The sequence below is a fragment of the Pyricularia grisea genome (genome assembly GCF_004355905.1).
Source record: "Pyricularia grisea strain NI907 chromosome Unknown Pyricularia_grisea_NI907_Scaffold_11, whole genome shotgun sequence".
Lineage (NCBI taxonomy): Eukaryota > Fungi > Ascomycota > Sordariomycetes > Magnaporthales > Pyriculariaceae > Pyricularia > Pyricularia grisea.
This window is the reverse complement of record NW_022156723.1, coordinates 221,507-243,095: the sequence shown is the minus strand read 5'-3', so window position 1 is coordinate 243,095 and position 21,589 is coordinate 221,507. Positions and strand designations below refer to the sequence as shown.

The following is a 21,589-nucleotide window of genomic DNA, read 5'->3' as shown; positions in this document are numbered from 1 at the left end:
TGATCTGGTTCAAATTCGATAAACTGCGGCTATGGATTAAAGTTGAAAATGGTAACGTGTTCGAGCTTTTAATGAAACGGCATATTATTATAGAATGGCGTGCCTGGGCGATTGCCAACCGTAATTAATTCCACCCCACGTAGTAATATACCAGGGTTCATAATTTTATATTTGTTTAGGAGCGTGCACGCAGTTTATACCGTGTGTCTTTCCTTTTTGTACATTTAATTTTGAATTTTCGAACAAGATCGCCCCTATATTGCAATTTTATTTTCCTAGGATCGCTTTTGTAATTGTATTTAAATTAAATATATTAGCAAGCGGGAACGGTATAATGATATTTACGATACCGAAGAAAGAATACAAACGTTTATAAGGCGCGATACTGAAAACACAATACGAACACCTATAGGATATAATGTCACGGCCAGGCATACATTGGAGAACCTCAGTGTATTAGGCGCTATCGACGAAAATTCTAAACTGAAGAGAAGAGAGAAATTACAATCGACGACGCGCTCAAGAGACGCGCTTAAATCCGGAGGTAGTGGATCCTTGTCCGATCCCTGGCTCGGTGTGGAGCCGAGTCGTGATTCTGAGGGTAGGTCTAGGGGCCTGATCCTCACAACTTGGATCTAGAACTGTGGGGGATCAGGCCCCCCGTCCTAGTCTTGGAGACGTCAATGCAGCCCGTCAGCCAGGCCGTTAGCGGGCACCGCCACGTCAAGCCTGGGCTGGTGCAAAGAGGGTTTCTCCTTCCAGAATGCAAATTCACATCAGAGAAGATCTGCAAAATTGTAACAGCACTGGTCTAATACAGCAAACAACTTACAAATGTCAAAAAGTATTGGGTTCTTTACCTTTGATATCGTACTTTGAACCTGGCCCTAACCTTAAGACGGGTCTACTTTAATCCAATGCAAACGCGACACAACAGTAGCTCGTGAACCAAAACAATGCTGCGACCATATGGCGAGCAAAAGTGAATCGCGTTTGCTGCCTAGGAATAGCTACCACGGACCACGGCGGATAGAGCCTCGTCCTCAAGACCAGACTGCATTGCAAAGCACAGTAACAATACATCCACAAGCTCAAACAATTATTATAGCGACGTTTTGCTCGAAACACCAACACCCCACCCAAACTAGAACCATGACTCGACACGGTCCCATGCCGGTTCACGACCGAGTCAACAAAACCGGACGAAGGATAAGGGCGGATAAGAGTTTGAGCAGCAAGGACAGAGATCGTATCGCTCTCAATCTGCAGCGCCTGCAAAAGCCAGGGGCAACGAGGCTGATAGAACAAAGGCGAAAATACTGCGCGAAAGCATGCAATATCTGCTCAAAAGCAATTGTCGCCACAGCTTACTGGCTCTCCTGGCCCTTGGAGGCGAGCCTTACAAGCTGAACAAAAGCACAAAGCGGAAGAAAGTCGGGCAGATCCAAGTGTCAAACCTAAAACACACATTTCAGGACCCAATCCGTCTCGGTAGCAAAAGTAGGATTGGGTCTTTGAAAAGATGGACAATGCTCGTCCCCACCTTGACGTCGAAAAAGCGTGCTTGGATCTATGGCTCAACGAACTGTGGCTTCCAAAAGAACGAGAGGTGTATGACGCCCTGCTGATGTTCGACTGGGTGGCGTTGTGGTGAGCCAGCTTAGCGGCACAAGTGGAGGTGTCATTCAGTACGACCGAGGGAAGACGGTGCAAAAGGGCGAGTTCGAACGTACGGGGTCACTCAACGCACCACCCCAAGCTATACTGGCTGCTTCGAGTCGTCTCCATCCACTGTCTTGTGCTCGCCGTCTGGAAGCGTTCTGTATTGATTCGCCTTGAAACGCTCAATCGAAGATTCGTTCGTGACAAAGACAAGTCCTCACTGGAATGCTTGACACAGTTTACTATGTCCAGATGCGACCGTTAGAAGTGTACGAGTATAATAGGACATATCACAATGACGCCAAACTTACAGATAAAGCTATTGTACCGCGTCATTCTCTTCCATTCTTTGGCAGGTTCAACCGTATAGGAAACATCCATAGTATCGTAGGTCACAGACTTTCCAGACGGTATAAATATTATCGGCGTCATTTCGCAGTCGCTTTTCATATGACGGCATATTTGTCTTGTTCTTGGTGCATAGCCCAGGCGTACTGAGGGCCCGATCGGACAGCTTAGCTTTGTGGCGCGTCGGTGACGCGTCAGAGGTTGTCTTTGGTTTGTTGTGCAACTACCTACACGTCTTGAATTTCAATAGATGTTTTCTATTATTCCGTATAATTGAAGAACCCGGAAATCATGGATCCCTTGACGGGTTCTAATGGTACCTGTTACGGAGTGGCGTGCCTAGGCGACTGCTAGCCGTGACTAGCTCCGCCTCACGTGACAGCGCGGTAGGGTTCGTTTGTTTGTTTGTTCGCTTAGGCGCGTGTACGCGATTGGCACTGGGGGCCTTTCTTCTTTCTTTACACTTGGCTTTAGATCTTCGAATAGAATCGCCCCTATATTGCAGCCTTGCCTCTTTGGGATCGCTTTTTTGACAGTACCTACATGCCAGTAACGCCATTTCTCCGTACTTTTCCAATCACTCGTTACCTGTCCCCGAAGCCCACTGAGAGCAAATAGCTTAGGTACTTTCGCTCGTTGAATTTACACCATGAGCACTCAACACCTCCCTTTTTTAAGCTTAAACCATTAAGGATTGATAGGCTGAGGAATGGAGGCTTGGGGTATTGGACAGCTTCGACCACTTCTGGCCCCCAAGCCTCCAGGTTTTGTCCTAGCCTCCTCCTACCTGCCTTTTCTGTCATATCGCATGCGCCCAAATGTATTCTTCTATGGTCAGGAAGCAATCCACCCTCCGTGGCAATCCGAGCAAAAACAGTCTCGGTATCACCCAGTGACGCACTAGCGTGACCTGTGAGGCTTACATCTGCCGTATCAGCCGCGAACAAAAGCCCGAGTTCCCGCGAGGTATGCCTCGGTTGAATCGTTGCCGGGAAGCGTGAGACGAAACGTTCCTTTTATGAAGAACAGCCACCTGGGACGTGTGGAGCTGAAATGCTGCGTTGTTATTGAGAAGATCTTACAGATTGCAAAGGGTATTGTGGCCCTTCGAACTTTGCGGGTGGGATAACCAGGTGATATTTTGTACGTTCCCCAAGCTTAAATTACCGTCAGTGGTGATGGACGAATCCACCTCCCAACACTCAATGGTAAAGGCGCCGTCTTGTGCGCTGATCGACGTCACATTGAGCCGCATCTCTGCCATTACGCAGGGAGCGAGCATGATAGCGGTTAATGCAAGCGCCTTTGTATCAACCATTTTGGAGACTTGTGGATGCTTCCTGATGGCACAGCTAACTCCTTTCCACTTATCAATCTAATGAACTCCTCCTTGATATATTTAGGTGGAAATTATCATTGGAAATACCATTACAGTAATAGTGACGAAACAGATAAAAGGCAAGATATCATGGGGGTTGTGCGGTAAGAGCAGTTATAAGTCGCACCACGAAATGACGTCGTCCAGGGTAAAACTACAAGTGAGATCCGTAGACTGGCATTGTATGGATCGCAATTGACAACTTATAGGCAAAACTTAACGGAGATAGGGCAACGGACTCGGGACCCAAAACCGCGTAGTTTGGCAAATAGAAGAGACATGTCTGGCTTATTCTGCTGTCAGATGTGGATCTTCCTTCCCTTACATTGTCAAATAATAGAGTCAAGTATCTTTCGGTCGACCCCAAATTTTTGAAGATTGAACACTGATATTCTACGGGTTGACTAGCGACAAAGTCACTAGGCTCCCGCCTGCCCTCCGGTTGTACATGTACTAAAAGTGGAAGATAGATTGACTCCAAACCGAAACAACCCTGCTCATACAATCATTGATCATTTCTTGCTAACTATCGGGTGGTATGGTTCTTTGCAGCCAGATTGGGCTTCTTGGAAACATACATTGTAGATATTCCTTACAGCTAGTTTTGGCTATTGTATTTGGCGGTCTAGGGGTTATTCGGTTTTTGCTGTTGCATTTGAAAAATTGCATTGGATAGTGTGGATATTACTCAAGCACAGTTTGAGCTCTTTTGCTTGGCAACCTGTGGAGTGTGTGGATGTGCTTCGCGATCTGGGGGTCCTGGGCAGCGTTGATGTTTGAGCCTGTTCGTACTTTTCCATTGGCCGTCCGGGTTAACTTCCGCTTTTAGTACATAAACTCAATGTTCAAAATGTGGGGACAGCCTGACGCTACTTGACTACTTAACAAGGCGAAAGAAGATCCTGGAACTCTTGGTCACGAAAAGCATCCAGGTTTATTGCCGTGGCAGGCCCAGGGAACTATGGACGCCAAATTTGGGCGAGTTACACCAAAAATCACCAAAACAAACTTACGATGTGCAACTGACAATCAATGGCGTTTAGTCTCATGTTCCGCAGATATTTGTACGCATTGAAGCGGCCTCAATTGAACGTGATATATTGTCTTTACCAATATACCAAACTGCTTTTGACAAAGCTTTGTATATATAAGTTAGAAAGCACACTGTTCCATCACAGCTCACTGGATTTGCTTCTTTAAGCTCTTGAAATGCAGTTTTACCTCTTTTGTCTGTGGCTGACAGTAGTGGAAGGCGTACGTCACCTGGAGGCTTGCAACGCCAGGCCACCTAGCACGGCGCCCTGCTTTAGGTACGTCTAACGTTGGAACACATACGCCATGTGAGTTAACATTTTGAAAAGCTGCTCACTTAGCATCGCAGCCCAAGGTAACGGTTCGTTTTCAATGTCTTCCACACCCTTACCAACGTCAGCAAAAACCATTAAGTACTGCACGACTGTATACATGAGAAGCTTGCCCGTTGTAACAAAGCACATATTAATACAACCGCACACAACACTGGAAACCATCGATGGAACCTCACATACCGTTGTCCCTTTTGCCACAAGTAGTGGCCCGTGCTAGTTGAGTTTGGGTGCGTCAAAACAGGTGTTATAACCGGTACCAGGGAGACCAGATAGAGTCGTCCTACACGCGCCCAGGAGAGATATCCCCGACAGAACCCAAAATTATGTAGGGAAGGAATCAAAACCTTGTATGACGCCAAGGACAGTGATCATTTGGATGAGCAGATCATAATCACCACACTGAGGAAATAGGCTATAAGCAACGCTCATTACCATGTAGATAGATTTCTTTCCAGAATCGCTTAGCAGCAATCAACCTTTGGTTAAAAGTAATGCTTGAGTTGCCAGTCAGACGTTCAGTTCAGCCCATTGTACCCTTAGCAACAGATCACCCCGATACATCAATCGTAACACTCGTGCCTGGGAAACTTTAAGCGTCGGGCTAGGTGGATGAGGAAGCGTATGACCGATCCCTAAACACGACGGCCTTTGGCCTGGCAACAATCAGAAATAGCTACTTCTGGCACTGCTGTGTTAGTAACAACGTCTGCGTCTGATTGCACCAAAACTGGATTGCTCTAACGTGCAGAGGCTCATTTAGGCCGCTACTTTGGAGGATAAAAACTATTAAAACCCCCATCAATTCGGCAACTGCAAAAGTTTTTGACGTGAATACAGCTTAAAAATTATGAACTCAAGACCATCGTCTAGTCTTTACACTTCGACAGTTTGCTCAAGCAATTCCTCCAGCCCTACCATCTATTCTGCAACCCATTTCGAGCTAGACGACTTGTTGAAAAACATTTTGCTTCTGTTTAACGAATGTGACGAACTGCAGTCCAAGGTTAATCTGCTCCGGAAATCCTGGAACCGGACGATTGGAATCTTGACACAAACGAGAAAGATTTGTATGCAGATTTTCCATCTGCTCGACTTGGCTATTAGGCAAATGAACCTAGAGAGAAACAAATACCTAGCAAATTGCACGGCATTTTAACAATTATTGTTTTGGCTAAGCTCCAGATTGTAAGTGATTGTTGCCGTTTGGGAGCATATATTATCTGCATCCAAGTGCCTGGGCTAGAAGTAGCTCTCTCCAAGTTGTCAGGCTGGAATTATCGACTTGATCGACATGTTATACATCCCGATTACTTTGGAACAAGAAACGCTTTACAAAATGAGATGCGGACGCTCACAAGGCAAATTTCTGCCTCGCCCACCACTTTTCCTGCCGATGGGTTCAGGTTGCATGGGCCTCCTTGCCTGTCCGGATTTGTTTCTGCCTGGCTTGTGAATGTAGTCTTTCCTGCGTTAGCAAAGGTTGAACCAGTTTGCATTAAAAGAAGCTAACCGTACTTATCCGGCAAATTGTTTTCTGTTGGAAAGATCGTCAGCGCCAATGTAAGTGCATGATTTAGAAGGCAGGGGTGTTTACAAGCAGATCTGTTGGTTATGTGGGCGTGCCGCTTTTTACAATAACAAATATCCTTCTAGCAAGTGAGTGGCGATTGGTGGATGATCTTTGGCTTTTTCGGACCCTAATGCCACGATTGAGATGGGCTTCGACAGCTAGCGGAATATTACATCAATTAGCGGCCTCTTTGGCTTGGGTTAACTCTTGCGATAAGTTATACCAGAGAAGCGTCACTGTAATCAAGGTTACGTTCCCGTTCTGACCCGCAACAGATTCGCAGGCTTGCCTTGTTTACACACAGAGCTCGCCCTGAACATTAAACTTTCCGATTTATCGGAGCCGCCAGAAATCGTTTGCAAGCCCCAGAATTCCGGAGACAACTCATGTTAAACATATTATCTAGCAGTGGAGACAGAAGACTAAAAATTGTTACTAACGGTAGACGCATGACATCGGCCCACTACATTCCTTCCGCCTCCACCTTTTGCATTCCCTCGACCACTAACCCGTGCTAGCACTTAGAGAATTTGCAACGAGTACCCTCGCTAGTACTGAGTGACACCTTGAAGGGCACATGGAATGACCCTTATGACCTAACCCTTACTCTATATCAAAGCTAAACCTTATCTTTGTCGATACACGGCCAGTTTCCTTCTCTCATACTGCATCAAATTCCGACGTACTTGCAACTTCGCGATCGACGCGACGCGCAAAATGCGCCGCAAAAAACCCCGCGTCGTTAATGCCCGCGCAAGGCTTCCGCTCAAGCAAAATTAGCCGCCCAACAGGTAAGTGCACAAATCAACCTTGCATGGCTCAACACTTAAGTTCAAGAGGCCATGTGAGACTGGAAGCAATGTCGTGCCGGCAGCTGAAAACATAAATGGCATAATCCACGCACGCAGGGAAGGTGATACTAACGTCATTAATCCATTGTTCTCGCGGCCGTCCAATCGGCCCCCTCTTCGAGCAGAAGCTTCACCACTTCGACGTGTCCTTAGCTTGATGCAGCATTAACGATGTCCATTCAATATAGGGATCAGGCGACCGGACAAAAGCCCAAGTTGGATTTTCTCCTCAGACACTCCTGGACGGACCCGCAAAAACAGCGACGGACCAAATCGCCATCCAACCAAAGATTACTACACCAAAAAATGCAAGCATCAAAAGTTTCGAACCTGAAACATCAAAATTCAATTAAGATCAGCAGACCAACTTTGTAGTAGTTACCTAAACATATGGTCTACTACTAGTGTGGTTAATATCACCGTCCTTTCGTGCCTCAATTGTGACAGTTCTATCTCTGGCTGGCGGCACGACACTGCTTTCAATCTCAGGTAACTTCTTATTCTCAAACACAGTTGCAGAGCTTCCGTGCGCAAGGTTGGTCGTCTTGTCGGTCGTAGCAACGAACATAGCCTTGGGATCTAGAGGTTCCAAATGACTAAGCGCAACGTGGCGATCCTCACTCATCGATATGGGACACGCAATCTGGGATTTGGCATCGAAAGCGGCGCGACGGTCGCATATTCTCTTGGTCGGGGAGTGGTCAACGGTCGCGAACGGCAAGGTGTAGTCGAGGAATGATTCCAGCAAGATCTGTCTTAGGAATCAAAGCAAGTCATTGAAGAATTCGAGCCAAGGAGAAATTGATTTATGCATTTACCGGTTGGGTGGCCATTTCCGCTCAAGCGGACGCCTGGCGCGGACGTTGACTACGCGTAGCTTTTTGCGGCGCATATCGACGTGTTGATGGGGACTCGCAAGGGTACCAAAATCCGATATGGAAGGGGAAGAACAGATACAGAAAAAATTACTTATCGATAAGGACAAAAAAATCTAAAGGCTTGCATTGGGCCAACAAAAGTTGTCCCACAAGAGAAGAGGGGCGCCCATCACCAGCTGGGGATCCGAGCAGAGACGGCAAGACGGCTCCAATGCTTTTTGGAGGTGGCAAATCAACAGGATAAGAAGCTAGTTTTGGCGCCTCGGATCTCACACGACCATATTTGTTAGGCACACTCGACACGCATGAGGCAAATCATGTCTGGGATAGGCTGTTCTAATGGTACAACAACCCTGTCGTGCAGCAACTGGCAAGGCACACAACCCGGACTTCTTTGACTGTATTTCATGCATTACTGCTCATGATCGCATGGGGAAGTCGGGACCCCCTAGTAGTTTCTACCCCTTGAAAATCACTATCGCAAACGTGACGCCGAATAACAATCCGTAACATTGACCATCTAACTAATGGCAACAATACAGTCAACTATTTCGCTGGAATCAGCAAATTCAGGTGATTCTTTACGATCGACTTCAATTGTACCAGCCTCATTTTGGGCCCGCTCCCTAAGCCCGACGAACGTACTATTCGGGTCCGGTTCGACCCTCTGTTTTTTCCGGGGTGCTACCGCCTCCAATCGCGATTCCAGTTGTTCAACTTTCCGAATCCTCGGAATCCCAGCCTTTCCGGATCTTTGAAAACAACAAACTTTGCGTAGAGCTGTTCCCAGTTAGCTTAGCATATCGTCCCAGTTGATCTGCCACCGGGGTTTTCCAGTCCACCAAACGAGCCGTTTAGGATTGAATGACCCAGATTGCCGGATTCTAGCGGTGATGAACGACGGTCGTCGTTTGGCCTCACATAGCTTTCAGCCCCTTACGGTCTGACTGCCTGCAGCGACTTTGGCCAAGGAAAAACCACTCTGGTACGCTGACAGCCTTTGAAAAAGCACATGCCGTGCAGCCAGTTTTGTACACGGAGGCGCGGTTCGCCGCCCGCTGAACCCTGAATATCGACTGCAAGAGAGGCGTTGTAGTCGAGATCGTTAGCGTCATGGTGCTGTGAACCGATTTGTCCCTGCATCACCGATGTGAAGGCAAAGGAAGGTGGCGGCGATGGCCCATTGCATTCCGTTTCTTGAAGAATGAAAACTGCACGGTAGGACGAGTACCACGGGCTGTTCCACAGTTTACCTAGCATCAGCTCCCGGCGTGCTAGAATCCCTGCAGCCAGCTCCGCAGCCATGTCATAGAGATGCTTCTCGGTAAAGGTTACCCAACATTTCCCAACAGAGGCGGCGTCGTAATCTAAGTAATCGTAGATCTGGTCGGCCAGAAAATCGTCTGTATCTTCTAGAAAGATGGCGAGCTGCAGCAGGGCTTTCCGTTCGTGCAGGTTAAGATTTCCTTTAGCTTCCTCAATCCACGGCAATTCTGGTGGGAAATCTGCAGTATCAACAACGCGCCCTAGTTTCCACAGATGGCCGCGCGTTTTGACGCCGTGCTGTGTTATCTCGACATCGATCAGCCGACAGCCTTTGTTGTACGTTAATGGCCGAGGGCCGTTCTCGGGCGCGTTGAATTTCCGGAACATAACCTTCTTAATGAATTCCGATACCGTCAGCTCGGCTACCGATGGCAAAGTGTCGTGGCTGTTGTCGAGAATTTCGCCGTTGAGCAGACACACGGCTAGAATTGATAGACTGAGACTATGGGACTTTTGGATCAGTGGCCCGTGGTCGAGCCTCACTCTGTAACGACAGCAGTTAGCTACAATGGCAAGCCGATCCCATGACTTCGAACAACCGCGCTTTTCGATATCGGTGATCACCGTTGGGGTCATGGGGCTTGAGGCTGGTAGCAGGAGCTTGTATCTCCCGGCAGCGCTGAGAACGAGGTCGATCTGCTCACACACCAACCGTGACAATCCCGCCACCTTGCGCAGAGCCAGGCACAGCCGCGTTGCTTCTACGGAGAACAGGACAGAACAGATGCACAGCTCTCCCGGTATCTTTCCGAAACTGGAGCACATCCTCTTCTGCGACTCGAGAGACTTCTCATGACGGATCAATAGCTTCATCCTATCTCCACCACGGTAGTTTTCCTGGAATGTCCAAGCGCGAGACCACCACCTGTCATTCGTAATTCTCCTAAGCAGCAACAGCGCTTCCATCGCCTCGTCGCGACCATAAGCTGCTGATAGCCAGTGTTCGCGTCCGCCCGTGACGAAACGGCCCTCAAGAACCCCCGCAAGGAGTTGCAGTTCGTTTTTCGAGTTCAGAGGCCGGCCTAGCAACGCTACCGGATGATTGCTCAACTGATAGACAAGATCCATTGCTTGTATAGCATTACGCTTCTCGATGCATTGGTCATGGTCGACGCAATCATCTTGGTTGCATGCATCTTGGCGGATACAGTGGGCGTCGATCCAAAATAAGTCAACGCCGACATGGTGCATGTAGCCAATGACGCGATCAAAAACGCATTTTAGCACTTTTGAACCCTCCACTCGCTTGTTATCCCAGTTTTCCACTGGGCGCATGCTCGGTTCAGGGTCTTCGTACTCGGAAGCATCCCAAGTGTAGGACAGTGCCACATAATCTGAGCGGCGGAGCGCATTAATCGAGCGGCGGCGCAATTCGTAGGCCCTTGGTTCAAGGCACCGAAGGCTGGAGATATAGTAGAGGAGCTTGCTATGCTCTGTCTGGTTGCTTTTACTTCCAATGTCAACGAGCTGCGAGACAATGGATCTGTTATGTTGCCGACTGAGCTGGAGAAGCGATTGGTTCTTGTCATCTGAGCTCATCTCTGCGGCTTATGAAAGGCAACTTGAATAAAGTGGCCTGATTCGGGGTGCTTCGGAACTCTCGTTATGAACTAAAGTCCAATGTGCTAGCCTAGGGTTCTCTCAGTACGATAACTGCCAGCAGCTTTATTTGACATGGGAAAACGTATGATGATATCTATAATGCAACGATGCTAATGGTGCTAGTTGTGCTGGTATGCATGCGAATTTGGCTATGCTCTATCCAGGCGCTTGTAAGCAGTGATGCATTCGGCGCCAGAGCAGACCAAATAAAACCTCCATCATTAGAGGGGTACATATGCGGGGGTACATATGCGGGAGGCCCTCTAATATATAAATAGCAGTCGATAGAGACAATGCTAGCCAGTCAAATGCCTTCTCGCCCTAGATTTTGTTTGTTCTTCCTCAATTCAGGATCCTTGTAGTGGAAGGTGGTTGACTCACCAATAAACCTTACAAATGGCTTTCGAATACAACAAATCTCCTTGCTGCATGCATAATGGGGATGCGACGATAATTAATCAGTCAACGAATTTTAAGCCCTGTACCGTCGGACTGTTCTTCAACCAAGAGAAGTATGCAAAATCAAGTCTGCTTGCGTTTATTCAGTATACGACCTGCTGGCTAACCTTGAGCGCCCAGCCTGTTTGATCTTAATGGGCGATAACCATGGAAAGCGTGCGCCTTTTCACGCAGCTGACAAACTTGCCCGCCTGGCGGCGGAATTGGTTCTTGGTGACTTGTAAAATCATACGTTCTCCATCCCTTCTGAGGAGGGAAAAAGCGACTATTCGGTACTCCCCAGACTCCTTCAACGAGACGATGGATTTTGTGTGGACGCCAAGGCTATAGGAATGATGATAGGGGGTATGGGGCAACGGATTTTCTATGAGAGTACGGGACACTGACTCTATTTGACTGCATCGCTTTGAAATTAAGTTAAGGGAAGTGCTAGGCTCCATGGATAATCGGGTAAAATAGTAAATCATTTTGAGTAAAACTGCAGGACTTAGACGTTGTTTTGGTATCGTGTAATCGAGGATGATGGGGTGACTGCATGTGGAGCACGATGTTGTGGGGGCCATGTGATTTGATCGGGGGTCCAGAATGTTGTCTAATCAGTCCTTGGATAAAGACGGCAAGAGGCCAAGTAAAAGGCATCAGAATTGAACACACCGGATCAAAGGAGCATAGGAAGTCAAAATCGAAACCCCCCACGCACTCCAACGCGACCGTCTGCCACCCCGTAGTGGAAAGAATCACTACCGGATGATTGCCTGTTCTTCGAGACGCTCGGTGCCTCTGCCTAGGGTGGGGTAATTTTCGGGACCGACTTGAGCGCACTTTCAAGGAGCGGCGATGTTGCAGACAATATCTAGACTGTCGCCATCACTGCGGGGATGCATGATTGCTGCATGGCGCTTGCAGCTGCTTTTTATATTGGATGCGTGGTCGCAACTATAGCCAACTCATCCAGTTTTGCCATACGGCCTTTGTCCGGCGTTTCCCAATGTGCCCTGCCAGACGAGTTCCGACGCCTCGTGCTGGATGACGAACGAGCGAGAACAAAGGGAAGAAATGGATAAGAAATCATGTAAGCGGAATCGTTATAGCTCTGACCACTCGTTGCCTGAAATGGTACTCGTCCAATTTCGTGGTGTGCCACTGCAAACGGCCATCCTGCATCCTCGCTGCTTGTGTTTCCATCATCACCCCTGCCAGCTTGCGATTTGCCTAGGGACAACGCAGTCATGGTATATAGCAGCTGGCAACAGTCCCAAGTTGGCTCGGAGGAGCAGAAAAAACACTACGGGACGGCCCAGGAATTGAAGTTGGCGCAAGGATACGACCTAGAATCAGCCATGGCTTGTTGACTCATGCAAGGGTTCTTTTCCAGCTGGTTTTGCAACACCAGCCACATGTTTTCTGTCACTCTCTGGGTCGGTCTATAACCTTGCGTGGACGGTCAAGCGAACCATATCGGAACATATTAGACCGGGCATTACGAATGGTCCGCGTGCTGTAGGGGACGATGTTCCGGGCTATTTCGGCATCTGTGATGGCCTCGTTACCCTGCAACTTGCTTGTGATGATGCTTTGGGGTTCGGACCGCTAGATCTTCGACAGCTTGGGTGCCATTTTTGGAGGCTGCATAAATAGGTGACGCTAAATGGGTTACGATGTGGCAGTTGCAAGCACTGGCCTGGGAAGTTTTTAGCAGCGCACAGAGGTCGGTAAAACGTTACTCCGAAACGTACCGATTTCCACTGTCTGCCAAACGTGCTCCACAGAACTCCGGCCCGCAATCACGGCCATTTGGACTGTGGGATCTATCATGTCGACGACCCTCACCAACCTAACATGGTTGTTTCCCAGCCTTCGTTGACAATATCACTTCGCAAAGTTCTTGGAGAAGAGCACCCAAGCAGTTCTTGCAGGTGCACATTCTCAGCCATGGCTTTGCCAAGCATACGCGCTAGCCAGTCCTTGCTGTGCGATTGGACCAACAGTTGCCGCAGCTAGTATGTCAGCGTCGCGCAGCGGCTGCTAGGGAAATATGCGAAAAGCGATCTTGTGGGGCAGGCAGAAGTACATCCAAAATCGAAATAGGTACCTAACATTGGAAATGGCGACCAACGAGTCCGTTGAAGGTCCCATCACACGAGCCAGAAGTGACTGGGCTAAGCTTTTCCGATTGCTTTTTTGAGAGCAAGCTATGGAAATGGAAAATGGAAAGTATATGTGCGCTGCGCACGGATTAATATGGCGGAGCATATGCCGCTGGCCTCAACCATTTCTATCAAAATAACAGGACGTTTTATCAAAACATTATTGCATAGAGGAGACCATGCAGTTGCACCATGGATATTTACGGTGCTTTTGGCACCACAGTTAGTCTCGGGCGAACCTAGGCACACAACATTGGAGCGACGGGCACTGTTAATAACCAATCATTCCCAAACTCGAAGCCATGCGCCCCGTCGAGGAGGATGGCTTACTGGGCAGGGTCTCGATATCTCGCGCCCTGCCGACCAGTCATTCCCATGACGCCGACACTTTTTGCGACTGCAAACATGAGTTCGAGGAAAGAGACAGGAACCCAGCTCCAAGCTGGCCATCGGGCACTTCGCCAGGTTTGAAGGCAGTAATATGAAATAACGGTGGCTGGGCGCTGCCCGTGATTTATCCGACACTGACTTTTCTGGCGCGTTTACGTGACCATATTGAGGACCACGCGAGGCCGTGCGTCATTTGGCGCAATGCAGCGCTGGAGACGAGACCACCCCGACCTAATTGCGTCTGTTGTAGCCCCTTTGACGCGCACAGAACCAATCCTTTTAGACCTCGAGACCCTAAGCGATGGATATCTGCCCAAAAACCGCTTTACCCATCGTTTTCCAAGCGTTGTGGGCTGTCCAGATGTTACGGAGTGGCGTGCCTGGGCCACTGCCAACCGTAACTAGCTCCACCTCACGTGACAAGGCGCCAGGGTTCGTTTGTTGTTTGTTCGCTTAGGCGCGTGTACACGATAGGCACTGCGTGCCTTTATTCTTCTTTACACTTAGCTTTAGATCTTCGAATAGAATCGCCCCTATATTGCAGCCTTGTCTCTTTGGGATCGCTTTCGTGACACCAGACACGTAAAGTACTTGGCCGGCGATGTAAACGATTTCCCGGTGCGTAGGGGGGAAGCCTAAAGCCTCCTGGGCTAAAATCCACGCCTCCAGATCGTCCTCCTGGGTCACACTAAGCTTCTGTAGGGTTGCGGTAAACTCTCGTTGCGATCTAACACCACGCATGCGATCTTGGAGGGTAGCCCTGGGAACACCCCATTTTCGGGCTGCTACGCGGATACTCGAGCCCTGCTCCACTTCGGCGATAGCTTCAAAAACATCGCTTTCGGAATAACGTTTCATAGATGCAGATATATCAATCAAAGAAAAAAGCATGGCTTTAAGTATAAAACTGGAATCATAAGGTGACAACGCGTGCATCGCGTTAAAAACGCGGCATGGAAATTCGGGTGGCCGGAATGCGGGGCGTTGACTTGAAACATATGCTCTACTAAAAGGGATTACACTGGATAGTCTCGTGGTACGCAATGCACAGCCCCGATGTAGTTGGGGAAGCCTCGTCAAAAGCGGCAAAATAACCGGTTGGCCTCTCAAGGAGGCCAGAATGTCACGACCAGGCATACATTGGAGAACCTCAGTGTATTAGGCGCTTTTAACGAAAATTCTAAACTGAAGAGAAGAGAGAAGCTACAATTGACGGCGCGCTGGAGAGGCGCGTTTAAATCCGGTGTCAGTGGATCCCTTTGCCCGATCCCTGGCTCGGCGTGGCGGTGCCTGCCAGCGGCGTGGCTGGTGGAGCCGAGTCGTGATTCTGAGGGTAGGTCTGGGGGCCTGATCCTTACACAGAACACGCTCGAGCAAGGTACATAATTCGGCTCCGAATCCTGAACCGGGATATTACAAATGCGGGGATTCTCTAGGGCTTTAATTCGCGCTTATTTATATTCTAAGCTATTTTGCTACGTTGTTTTACTTAGGGTAATGGAGTGGAGATATATAAAATTACAAGGTGTAAAACTCAAAGTACTGTGACATTTGGACCGTGAGATCACCAGACCCTAACCCTGACCCCTGACCAACGACCCACCAGGGTGATACCTTCATCTAGGTCGCGTCAAGCTCAGGACTTTGTTTGTTTCCTTTCTTCTCCTCAAAGTGGAATCTTCGTCGATAAGTGCCAATAGACTAGCTTCCGTGCTATGCTTACCCTGGCCGTAACAATTACCACGCAATCCACTAGTTCAACATAATTTCATTTTTGGACTCTTTCGTGGCAATGGTTGAAATTCACGAACTTTTACCTTGACGGACACGTCCATGCGATGTGATTGTCCTGTATGGTCAGCCTTTGTGGCCGCCAAGCCGAATGGGGAGGGGTTGGCCAGGCGAAATGGCCGTCAGCACACAAGCACAGCTACCCCTCCTTCCCTACCTAAGCCACCGGACAGTAAGTAGCCCATTAATTCAATATAGTTAATAAAAGTCCCTCTATTCAGTCAAAACTGTCTGGGCCGCTTTAAATAGTGTCTTATAGAAGCGGTGGCAGACCACAGCGGAGCGCGGGTGATTTTATAGCCGGCGACACTGCCTCGTTGGAGCAGAGGCTTTAGCCTAAGCGAGACAACCGACACAAATAACAAAAAAGGTACAGTTTAAAGGGCTAAAGAAATCAGTGCAGATTTACTGTTAAGTTTTGTGGTCACCAATCAGCTCGACTCCTGGCTGCATTCTAGATAACCTGTATCAAGGGGGTCCGGCATCTGCCAACATAACTGGCTATAACCGCACAATACTGCATGACAAGGCATACCTAGGTGCATAGCTGAGGATATCCGGTGTAGCACAACATGGCTTGGCTACCCCCCATTACAGCACTGCCACACATTTGATCCGCCTAGTGTTTTTTTCTATGCGAAGGATCAAAACTTTCATGCTCCAGTCAAAACCACAGGTAGTCTTGGTCTCCCGGTTTCTTCCCACACGTCTTTGCCAATCTACCTGTGCTCGACAGACCAATGAATGTGCTTAACGAGCCATGTGCATACTGCACGTAAATGATCGATACCCTGCCGTCTCCGCAAAGTTTGGAAGCATCCGCCCGGATAGCCCAAGTTGGGGTCGAATGTTGGCGTCGAGGGATCAGGTATTTGGCAAGTCTGGCCTCTGCTTGCCCCCGTTCAAAAAATCCAACCTCCGTTCACACTGTCAATGGAAAGATACAGGTATATCCCGCTTTCTTCAACTTGCCAGATCCGCCTCTTGAGGCTTTTTGCCGGACGAGCAGATGACGAGTTGTCCGGCGAATTCTTTCATACATCCCTCAACTGCGCGCCGCGCTTTACAGCGCTTTCGCACGCGTGGGGTGACCCGGAGCCCCGGAAAGCAATTCGCTGCTGTGGCCTCATTGCTGAGGTTGGTCCCAGCTTGCACAGTGCTTTGCGGCATCTCAGAGGGCCTGATGACGATATCATCCTCTGGGCGGATGCGCTGTGCATCGACCAAGAGAATATACCAGAACTCAACGAGCAGGTCAAGATGATGGGCGACATCTACGCCTCGGCGATTCCCACAGCTATTTGGCTTGGAGAAGAGTCGGCCGAGGTCAAGATGGCTTTTGGCTGGTTACGCAACTTCAACAAAGCCACAGATTCATGGGAATCCAATCAGCAGGCATGGAAGCACGATTCTGAGTTCATCGATAAACACCATGCCGAGGCGATATTACAGAGTGCTTTCGGTAATTGCAAGGTACTTGCCTTTAGAAACATCTGGGCTCTGCTCGACTGTCCGTGGTTTACACGAAAGTGGGCCATTCAGGAGCTCGTTAAGTCGCGCATGCCATTGCTAGTTAGCGGCAGGAATTGCATCCCGTGGCCGTTTCTATCAGCATGGTTAAGATTCATTAGGAAGTGTACAGTTCAGTACGAGGATTTCAGATTGTTTTGCCCACGACCTTTTGAGGCTGACTCCAAGGTCTTGGGAATATGTGAGCTGCGAGCCACGCTTCTGTGGCGGATTGCAAACCAAGAAACCCCTCTTTTGCTGTTTCTTCTGACGAGGACGCTGCAGTTCAGATGCCGCGACCCTCGTGATCACGTATTTGCTTTGATGGGGATCGCATCGGACGCAGAACGCTTTCCCCCCACTGATTACGGGAAGAAAACTGAGGATGTATTCCGGCAGCTTGCTTATGCTTGCGTGTCTGATACTATGAACCTCAAACTGCTGTGGTCTCTTCTCTCCTCAATGCCTTTGGAAAAACGGTTGCATTCTTGGGTACCTGACATAGAAAAAGGTGTGGCTAAATGCGATGGGGGCGTCCTGCCTACCCAGTTTTCCGTGCAGCAGGAAAGAGACTACAACGCAGGTGGAAAGTCGTTTCCGGAACCGCAATTAGACCGAGGTCGAAACTTGCTCAAGATGGTGGGCCGCATCGTCGATAAGATTCAACTTCTTGGGTCCGACAATAGAAGTCTTATCAATGCTCAGACTGTCGAAGGTATAATGAAGATGAGGAGCGATTTCAGAACCTTCGGGCAGAATCTCCAACTATTGCTCCAGCAGAAGTACCAGTGGCTGGAAGAGTGCATCGCCATCGCAGCAAAAACTATCAGCAGAGATGATGCCGAGGAGGCGTTCAAAAACGCTCTTCTAAGCGACAAGATGGTCAGCGAAGAAGCACCTCAAAGCTTAGCGGTGGCGAGGCGAGAATTCTCTACTTGTCTGCGCCTAATGAAAGAGGAGGCATGCAGTGGTCAGCTGTGGTTCTTGGCCGTTTTCAACCGTCTGAGCCTCGAGTCCGGTCACCTCTTGGAAAACATGATATCGGACAAGCTTCAGCGGCGATTCGGTGGTACGGAGGGCAGGAGAATAGGCTGGCTACCACCGGTGGCCGAGGAAAGAGACTTTATCTGTATCTTTGACGGCATGGAGCTCCCATATGTCATCCGTCCAGCGGGTAACGGCCGATACCTCCTCGTTGGTGACTGCATAATCATGGGACTTATGATGGGAGAAGGGATGCAGCTGCCCAAAACGGAGTCGCAGATAATAGTGCTTGAATAGCCAATATGGAGGTGATATCTTCGATGGAGAAATTTATAATACTACTAGTATATAAAAATTGTTGTTTTCCTCCATATCGCGCCAGGGGGTTCCTGCCAAAGGTCTTCCTAGATTTTTATCTGGTCATCTATCAATCAGTCACAGCTTCCAGAATCGTGGTGTTTGTACGGCCCTGCAAGCGGGGCAGGGATCGCCGGGTCGTGGATGGGTACCGACCTGGTCAGCGTGTTCTGTTTTGGCTACCCTGACAAAAAAATGAACTATGCGCTTCGGCATTCCAAGGTGCTCAAGGCCAAAGGCGATCCCACCGGCGATAGAGATCTTCGAATAGAATCGCCCCTATATTGCAGCCTGGGCTCTTTAGGACCGCTTTCGTGACACCACCATGGGGCGATATTGCCAAATGGATTCATCACCCCTACTCTCAAAGCTTGGCATATGCAGGCCCTGCTTGTTCTGCCAGGCTCCCATAGCCGAGTGTGGATGGCCAAGACGGCCCGAGAAAAAGCTGGATATGGCTGTAAAAGTCCATTAGTGGACTCTCCACAGCGTCTGTGGCATTTGGACCTTGAGATCACCAGACCCTAACCCTGATGCCTGACCAACAACCCACCAGGACCCTTCATCCGCGTTGCGTCAAGCTCAGCAACTTTGTTTGTTCCTTTTCTCTCCTCAGAGTAGAATCTTCGTCGATAGATGCTAATAGACTAGTTTCCGTGCTATGCTTACCCTGGCCGTGACAGCGTCGAGATACACCCCCGTGGATTTGCCACACCGTAGCAAATAGGCCACAGGCAGCACCTTCCCTTGCCGAACAGGCGTCACCATGTCCAGATATTCAACCTGTACAAATACCACTGACGTGCAAAAACAACACATTTACACATTTGAGCCTATGAGCTGGGATTATCTGACGAAAAAAAGTCGCTTTCATAGAGACTGGGTTCGGCTGTATGTACGAGATCCGAGGCTCTAAACGAGGATCCCTGCCCTGTTGGTTTGGCCCAAAAAGCACCCGGACGAGCTATCTCCGCCCGGATCCCTTCCCTGTTAGTCGCTCGTTGGAAGGGCTTCAGGCACTTGACAAGCCGAACTTGTGCATTCTGTCGGCGACCAAATACTCAGCTTACATAGATGACGAGGATGCAGACAATTACGCTCTGGCAAATGGTGTGGAGGCACTGTTAAGTTTCTATAGCACCAAAATAAGGTCTAGGAACATTATGCACCATCCAAGTGAAGCACGTCAACCTGTGCCTAAGCCTAAAATTACTAACTTAGTCCTCCCGCCTATACTACAGAGACGGGTGTGTTTACAAGCATAACATGCTTTTGGGCTTTGCTGGTAAGCCGTTGTGTGAAAGTACTAACCAAATCAAGAATCTGCTTCAGCTACGTTGATAAAACCTACCCCCAATGGATAGACTGATAACGAAACTGGCCTTGAATTGGTTGAGCATTTCGACCATTGCACGAAATTGCGGACAAAAGGCGGCGTTAAAATCAAACAAAAACTATTCCCAAAATTCATTTGCTCCCTTCACACCTGGTTTTATCTTAATACCCACCCGTTTATTTTTGTGTTGAGTGAATGAGGTGGCCTGAGCGTTGTGGTTACTTTTTCACATGGCGATTTGGGTGGTGTAGATATTCCCTTTTCGCTTGGCGACCTGGGGTGTGTGGTAACCTTTTTGTATCCAATTTTGGCTGTTGTGCCTGTTGTGCCTGTTGTGCCTCGCGATCCGCGGGGTTTTTGTAGCTAGTGACTTTCATTGCGTTTTAATGCCACCGCTAGTTAAATGTTCACAATTTTGCGAAGCCAGTTTTTTATTTTGCTACAAACAAGGACCCCAGACGCACGTAAAACCACCCGTTCGCAAGCAGCTCATACACCAAGCTCCAAAAGGCGCCGAGGAGATGGTACAGCTTGTCCTGGTACAGCTTGTCCTGGTACAGCTTGTCCTGGTACAGCTTGTCCTGGTACAGCTTGTCCTATTACAGCTTGTCCTGGTACAGCTTGTCCTGGTACAGCCAGAGTACTGATGAACCACGTTAGTCAGAGAAATTGCTCATTACTCGAGAACTACCGAAAAGCACTCAATTGACAACCTGAATCCAAAAGGTCTGTCGTGGTAACGTAGGGCAACCACCATGAAGAAAAAGCGCTTGGGTGTCTGTGTCTTTCCCTGGAAAAAGAAAAATAAGAAAAGGAATAAACGATGATCAAAAGAACTAAGATCTTCACTGGTCATAACTCTTAAACAAGGTGGTTACATCCGATAGTAGATGTGTCTGCTAAACCTTTATGTCGCATCCTTCTGCTTCTCAAGCTTTTAATATTGCTAGCCGAATCCGGAGCTTCCCTGCTGCGTTCATATCGTGGCAGAAAAGCTGTTGATGCCGGGTATTAAGGTTTTGGCTTTGGAGCGGGTTCGAGGCAGAGTTAGCGACATTCTTTCCGACTTCGAAGACACCTCGACTGAGGACTGTATCACGGCGCGAGTCGACGGAAGCTCGGAATTTATCAGCTTGCTTGATGACATGTACGAAAGCCTGCCTGGAAGCGACGTCGCGCTGAAGGCGTCAATTTGTCGCGTTATCGCGGTCTTGAGGGTGGAGGAAAAGTTCTTCAAGCAATTGATGCCCGTGATGCAGAAACACGGTAGTCTGGCTTTAGGGGGTTTGAACTATCTGAGGCTGCACGGATGAGAAGCGCCTTCGATGGATGCAGGATGCCCACGAACAATGATATTTCTGCAAGGACAAAGATACAACAGTCAAAACCGGATCCAAGGAATATTTACAGCATCCATATCAAAAGCCAAGATGGCTATAGAAGTTAGACACACCACCAAATCGCAAAGCGAAATAGTTCAAGCTGGCTTTAAGAAATGTACACACGCCCCAAAAACACAGCCAAAACTAGCTGTAAAGAATTACACCTTGATATTTCCAAGAAAAGCCCAAACTGGCCACACAAAGGTTGACCACATCCCCCACATCGCGAAGCACATCCGAAATTATCTATAC

At 48.7% G+C, this 21,589-nt stretch overlaps 6 protein-coding genes across 6 annotated transcripts; 3 read left to right on the top strand and 3 right to left on the bottom strand.

Annotated features, from left to right (window-relative positions):
• Nucleotides 1–1,152: 1,152 nt before the first annotated feature.
• On the top strand, nucleotides 1,153–1,628 carry PgNI_12290 (uncharacterized protein; the record flags this gene model as incomplete). The annotated part of the gene is made up of 2 exons (XM_031132243.1): nucleotides 1,153–1,249; nucleotides 1,270–1,628. The coding sequence occupies 2 exons, from the start codon at nucleotides 1,153–1,155 to the stop codon at nucleotides 1,626–1,628; spliced, it is 456 nt and encodes a 151-aa protein (XP_030976292.1).
• Nucleotides 1,629–2,809: 1,181 nt separating this feature from the next.
• On the bottom strand, nucleotides 2,810–3,328 carry PgNI_12289 (uncharacterized protein; the record flags this gene model as incomplete). Its single annotated transcript, XM_031132242.1, has 3 exons — nucleotides 2,810–2,920; nucleotides 2,956–3,058; nucleotides 3,093–3,328. The coding sequence occupies 3 exons, from the start codon at nucleotides 3,326–3,328 to the stop codon at nucleotides 2,810–2,812; spliced, it is 450 nt and encodes a 149-aa protein (XP_030976211.1).
• A 1,162-nt stretch (nucleotides 3,329–4,490) lies between these two features.
• On the top strand, nucleotides 4,491–5,272 carry PgNI_12288 (uncharacterized protein). Its single transcript, XM_031132241.1, has 2 exons — nucleotides 4,491–4,698; nucleotides 4,750–5,272. Exons 1-2 carry the CDS (start codon nucleotides 4,598–4,600, stop codon nucleotides 4,970–4,972), a joined length of 324 nt encoding a protein of 107 aa, XP_030976299.1. The 5' UTR covers nucleotides 4,491–4,597; the 3' UTR covers nucleotides 4,973–5,272.
• Nucleotides 5,273–6,595: 1,323 nt separating this feature from the next.
• PgNI_12287 (uncharacterized protein) lies at nucleotides 6,596–8,503 on the bottom strand. Its single transcript, XM_031132240.1, has 2 exons — nucleotides 7,995–8,503; nucleotides 6,596–7,931 (listed from the first exon to the last, which is right to left on the bottom strand). The coding sequence occupies exons 1-2, from the start codon at nucleotides 8,066–8,068 to the stop codon at nucleotides 7,559–7,561; spliced, it is 447 nt and encodes a 148-aa protein (XP_030976215.1). The 5' UTR covers nucleotides 8,069–8,503; the 3' UTR covers nucleotides 6,596–7,558.
• A 487-nt stretch (nucleotides 8,504–8,990) lies between these two features.
• Nucleotides 8,991–10,919, bottom strand: PgNI_12286 (uncharacterized protein; the record flags this gene model as incomplete). The annotated part of the gene is made up of 1 exon (XM_031132239.1): nucleotides 8,991–10,919. The coding sequence occupies one exon, from the start codon at nucleotides 10,917–10,919 to the stop codon at nucleotides 8,991–8,993; it is 1,929 nt and encodes a 642-aa protein (XP_030976214.1).
• A 5,783-nt stretch (nucleotides 10,920–16,702) lies between these two features.
• On the top strand, nucleotides 16,703–18,559 carry PgNI_12285 (uncharacterized protein; the record flags this gene model as incomplete). The annotated part of the gene is made up of 1 exon (XM_031132238.1): nucleotides 16,703–18,559. One exon carries the CDS (start codon nucleotides 16,703–16,705, stop codon nucleotides 18,557–18,559), a length of 1,857 nt encoding a protein of 618 aa, XP_030976217.1.
• Between the last annotated feature and the right edge of the window lie 3,030 nt (nucleotides 18,560–21,589).

Coding starts and splice junctions, on each gene's coding strand:
- PgNI_12288 (XM_031132241.1), top strand. CDS start 4,598: ATGCAGTTTTACCTCTTTTGTCTGTGGCTGACAGTAGTGGAAGGCGTA. Junction 4,699..4,749: donor AGCACGGCGCCCTGCTTTAG/GTACGTCTAACG, acceptor CATTTTGAAAAG/CTGCTCACTTAGCATCGCAG.
- PgNI_12287 (XM_031132240.1), bottom strand. CDS start 8,068: ATGCGCCGCAAAAAGCTACGCGTAGTCAACGTCCGCGCCAGGCGTCCG. Junction 7,932..7,994: donor CGGAAATGGCCACCCAACCG/GTAAATGCATAA, acceptor TTGATTCCTAAG/ACAGATCTTGCTGGAATCAT.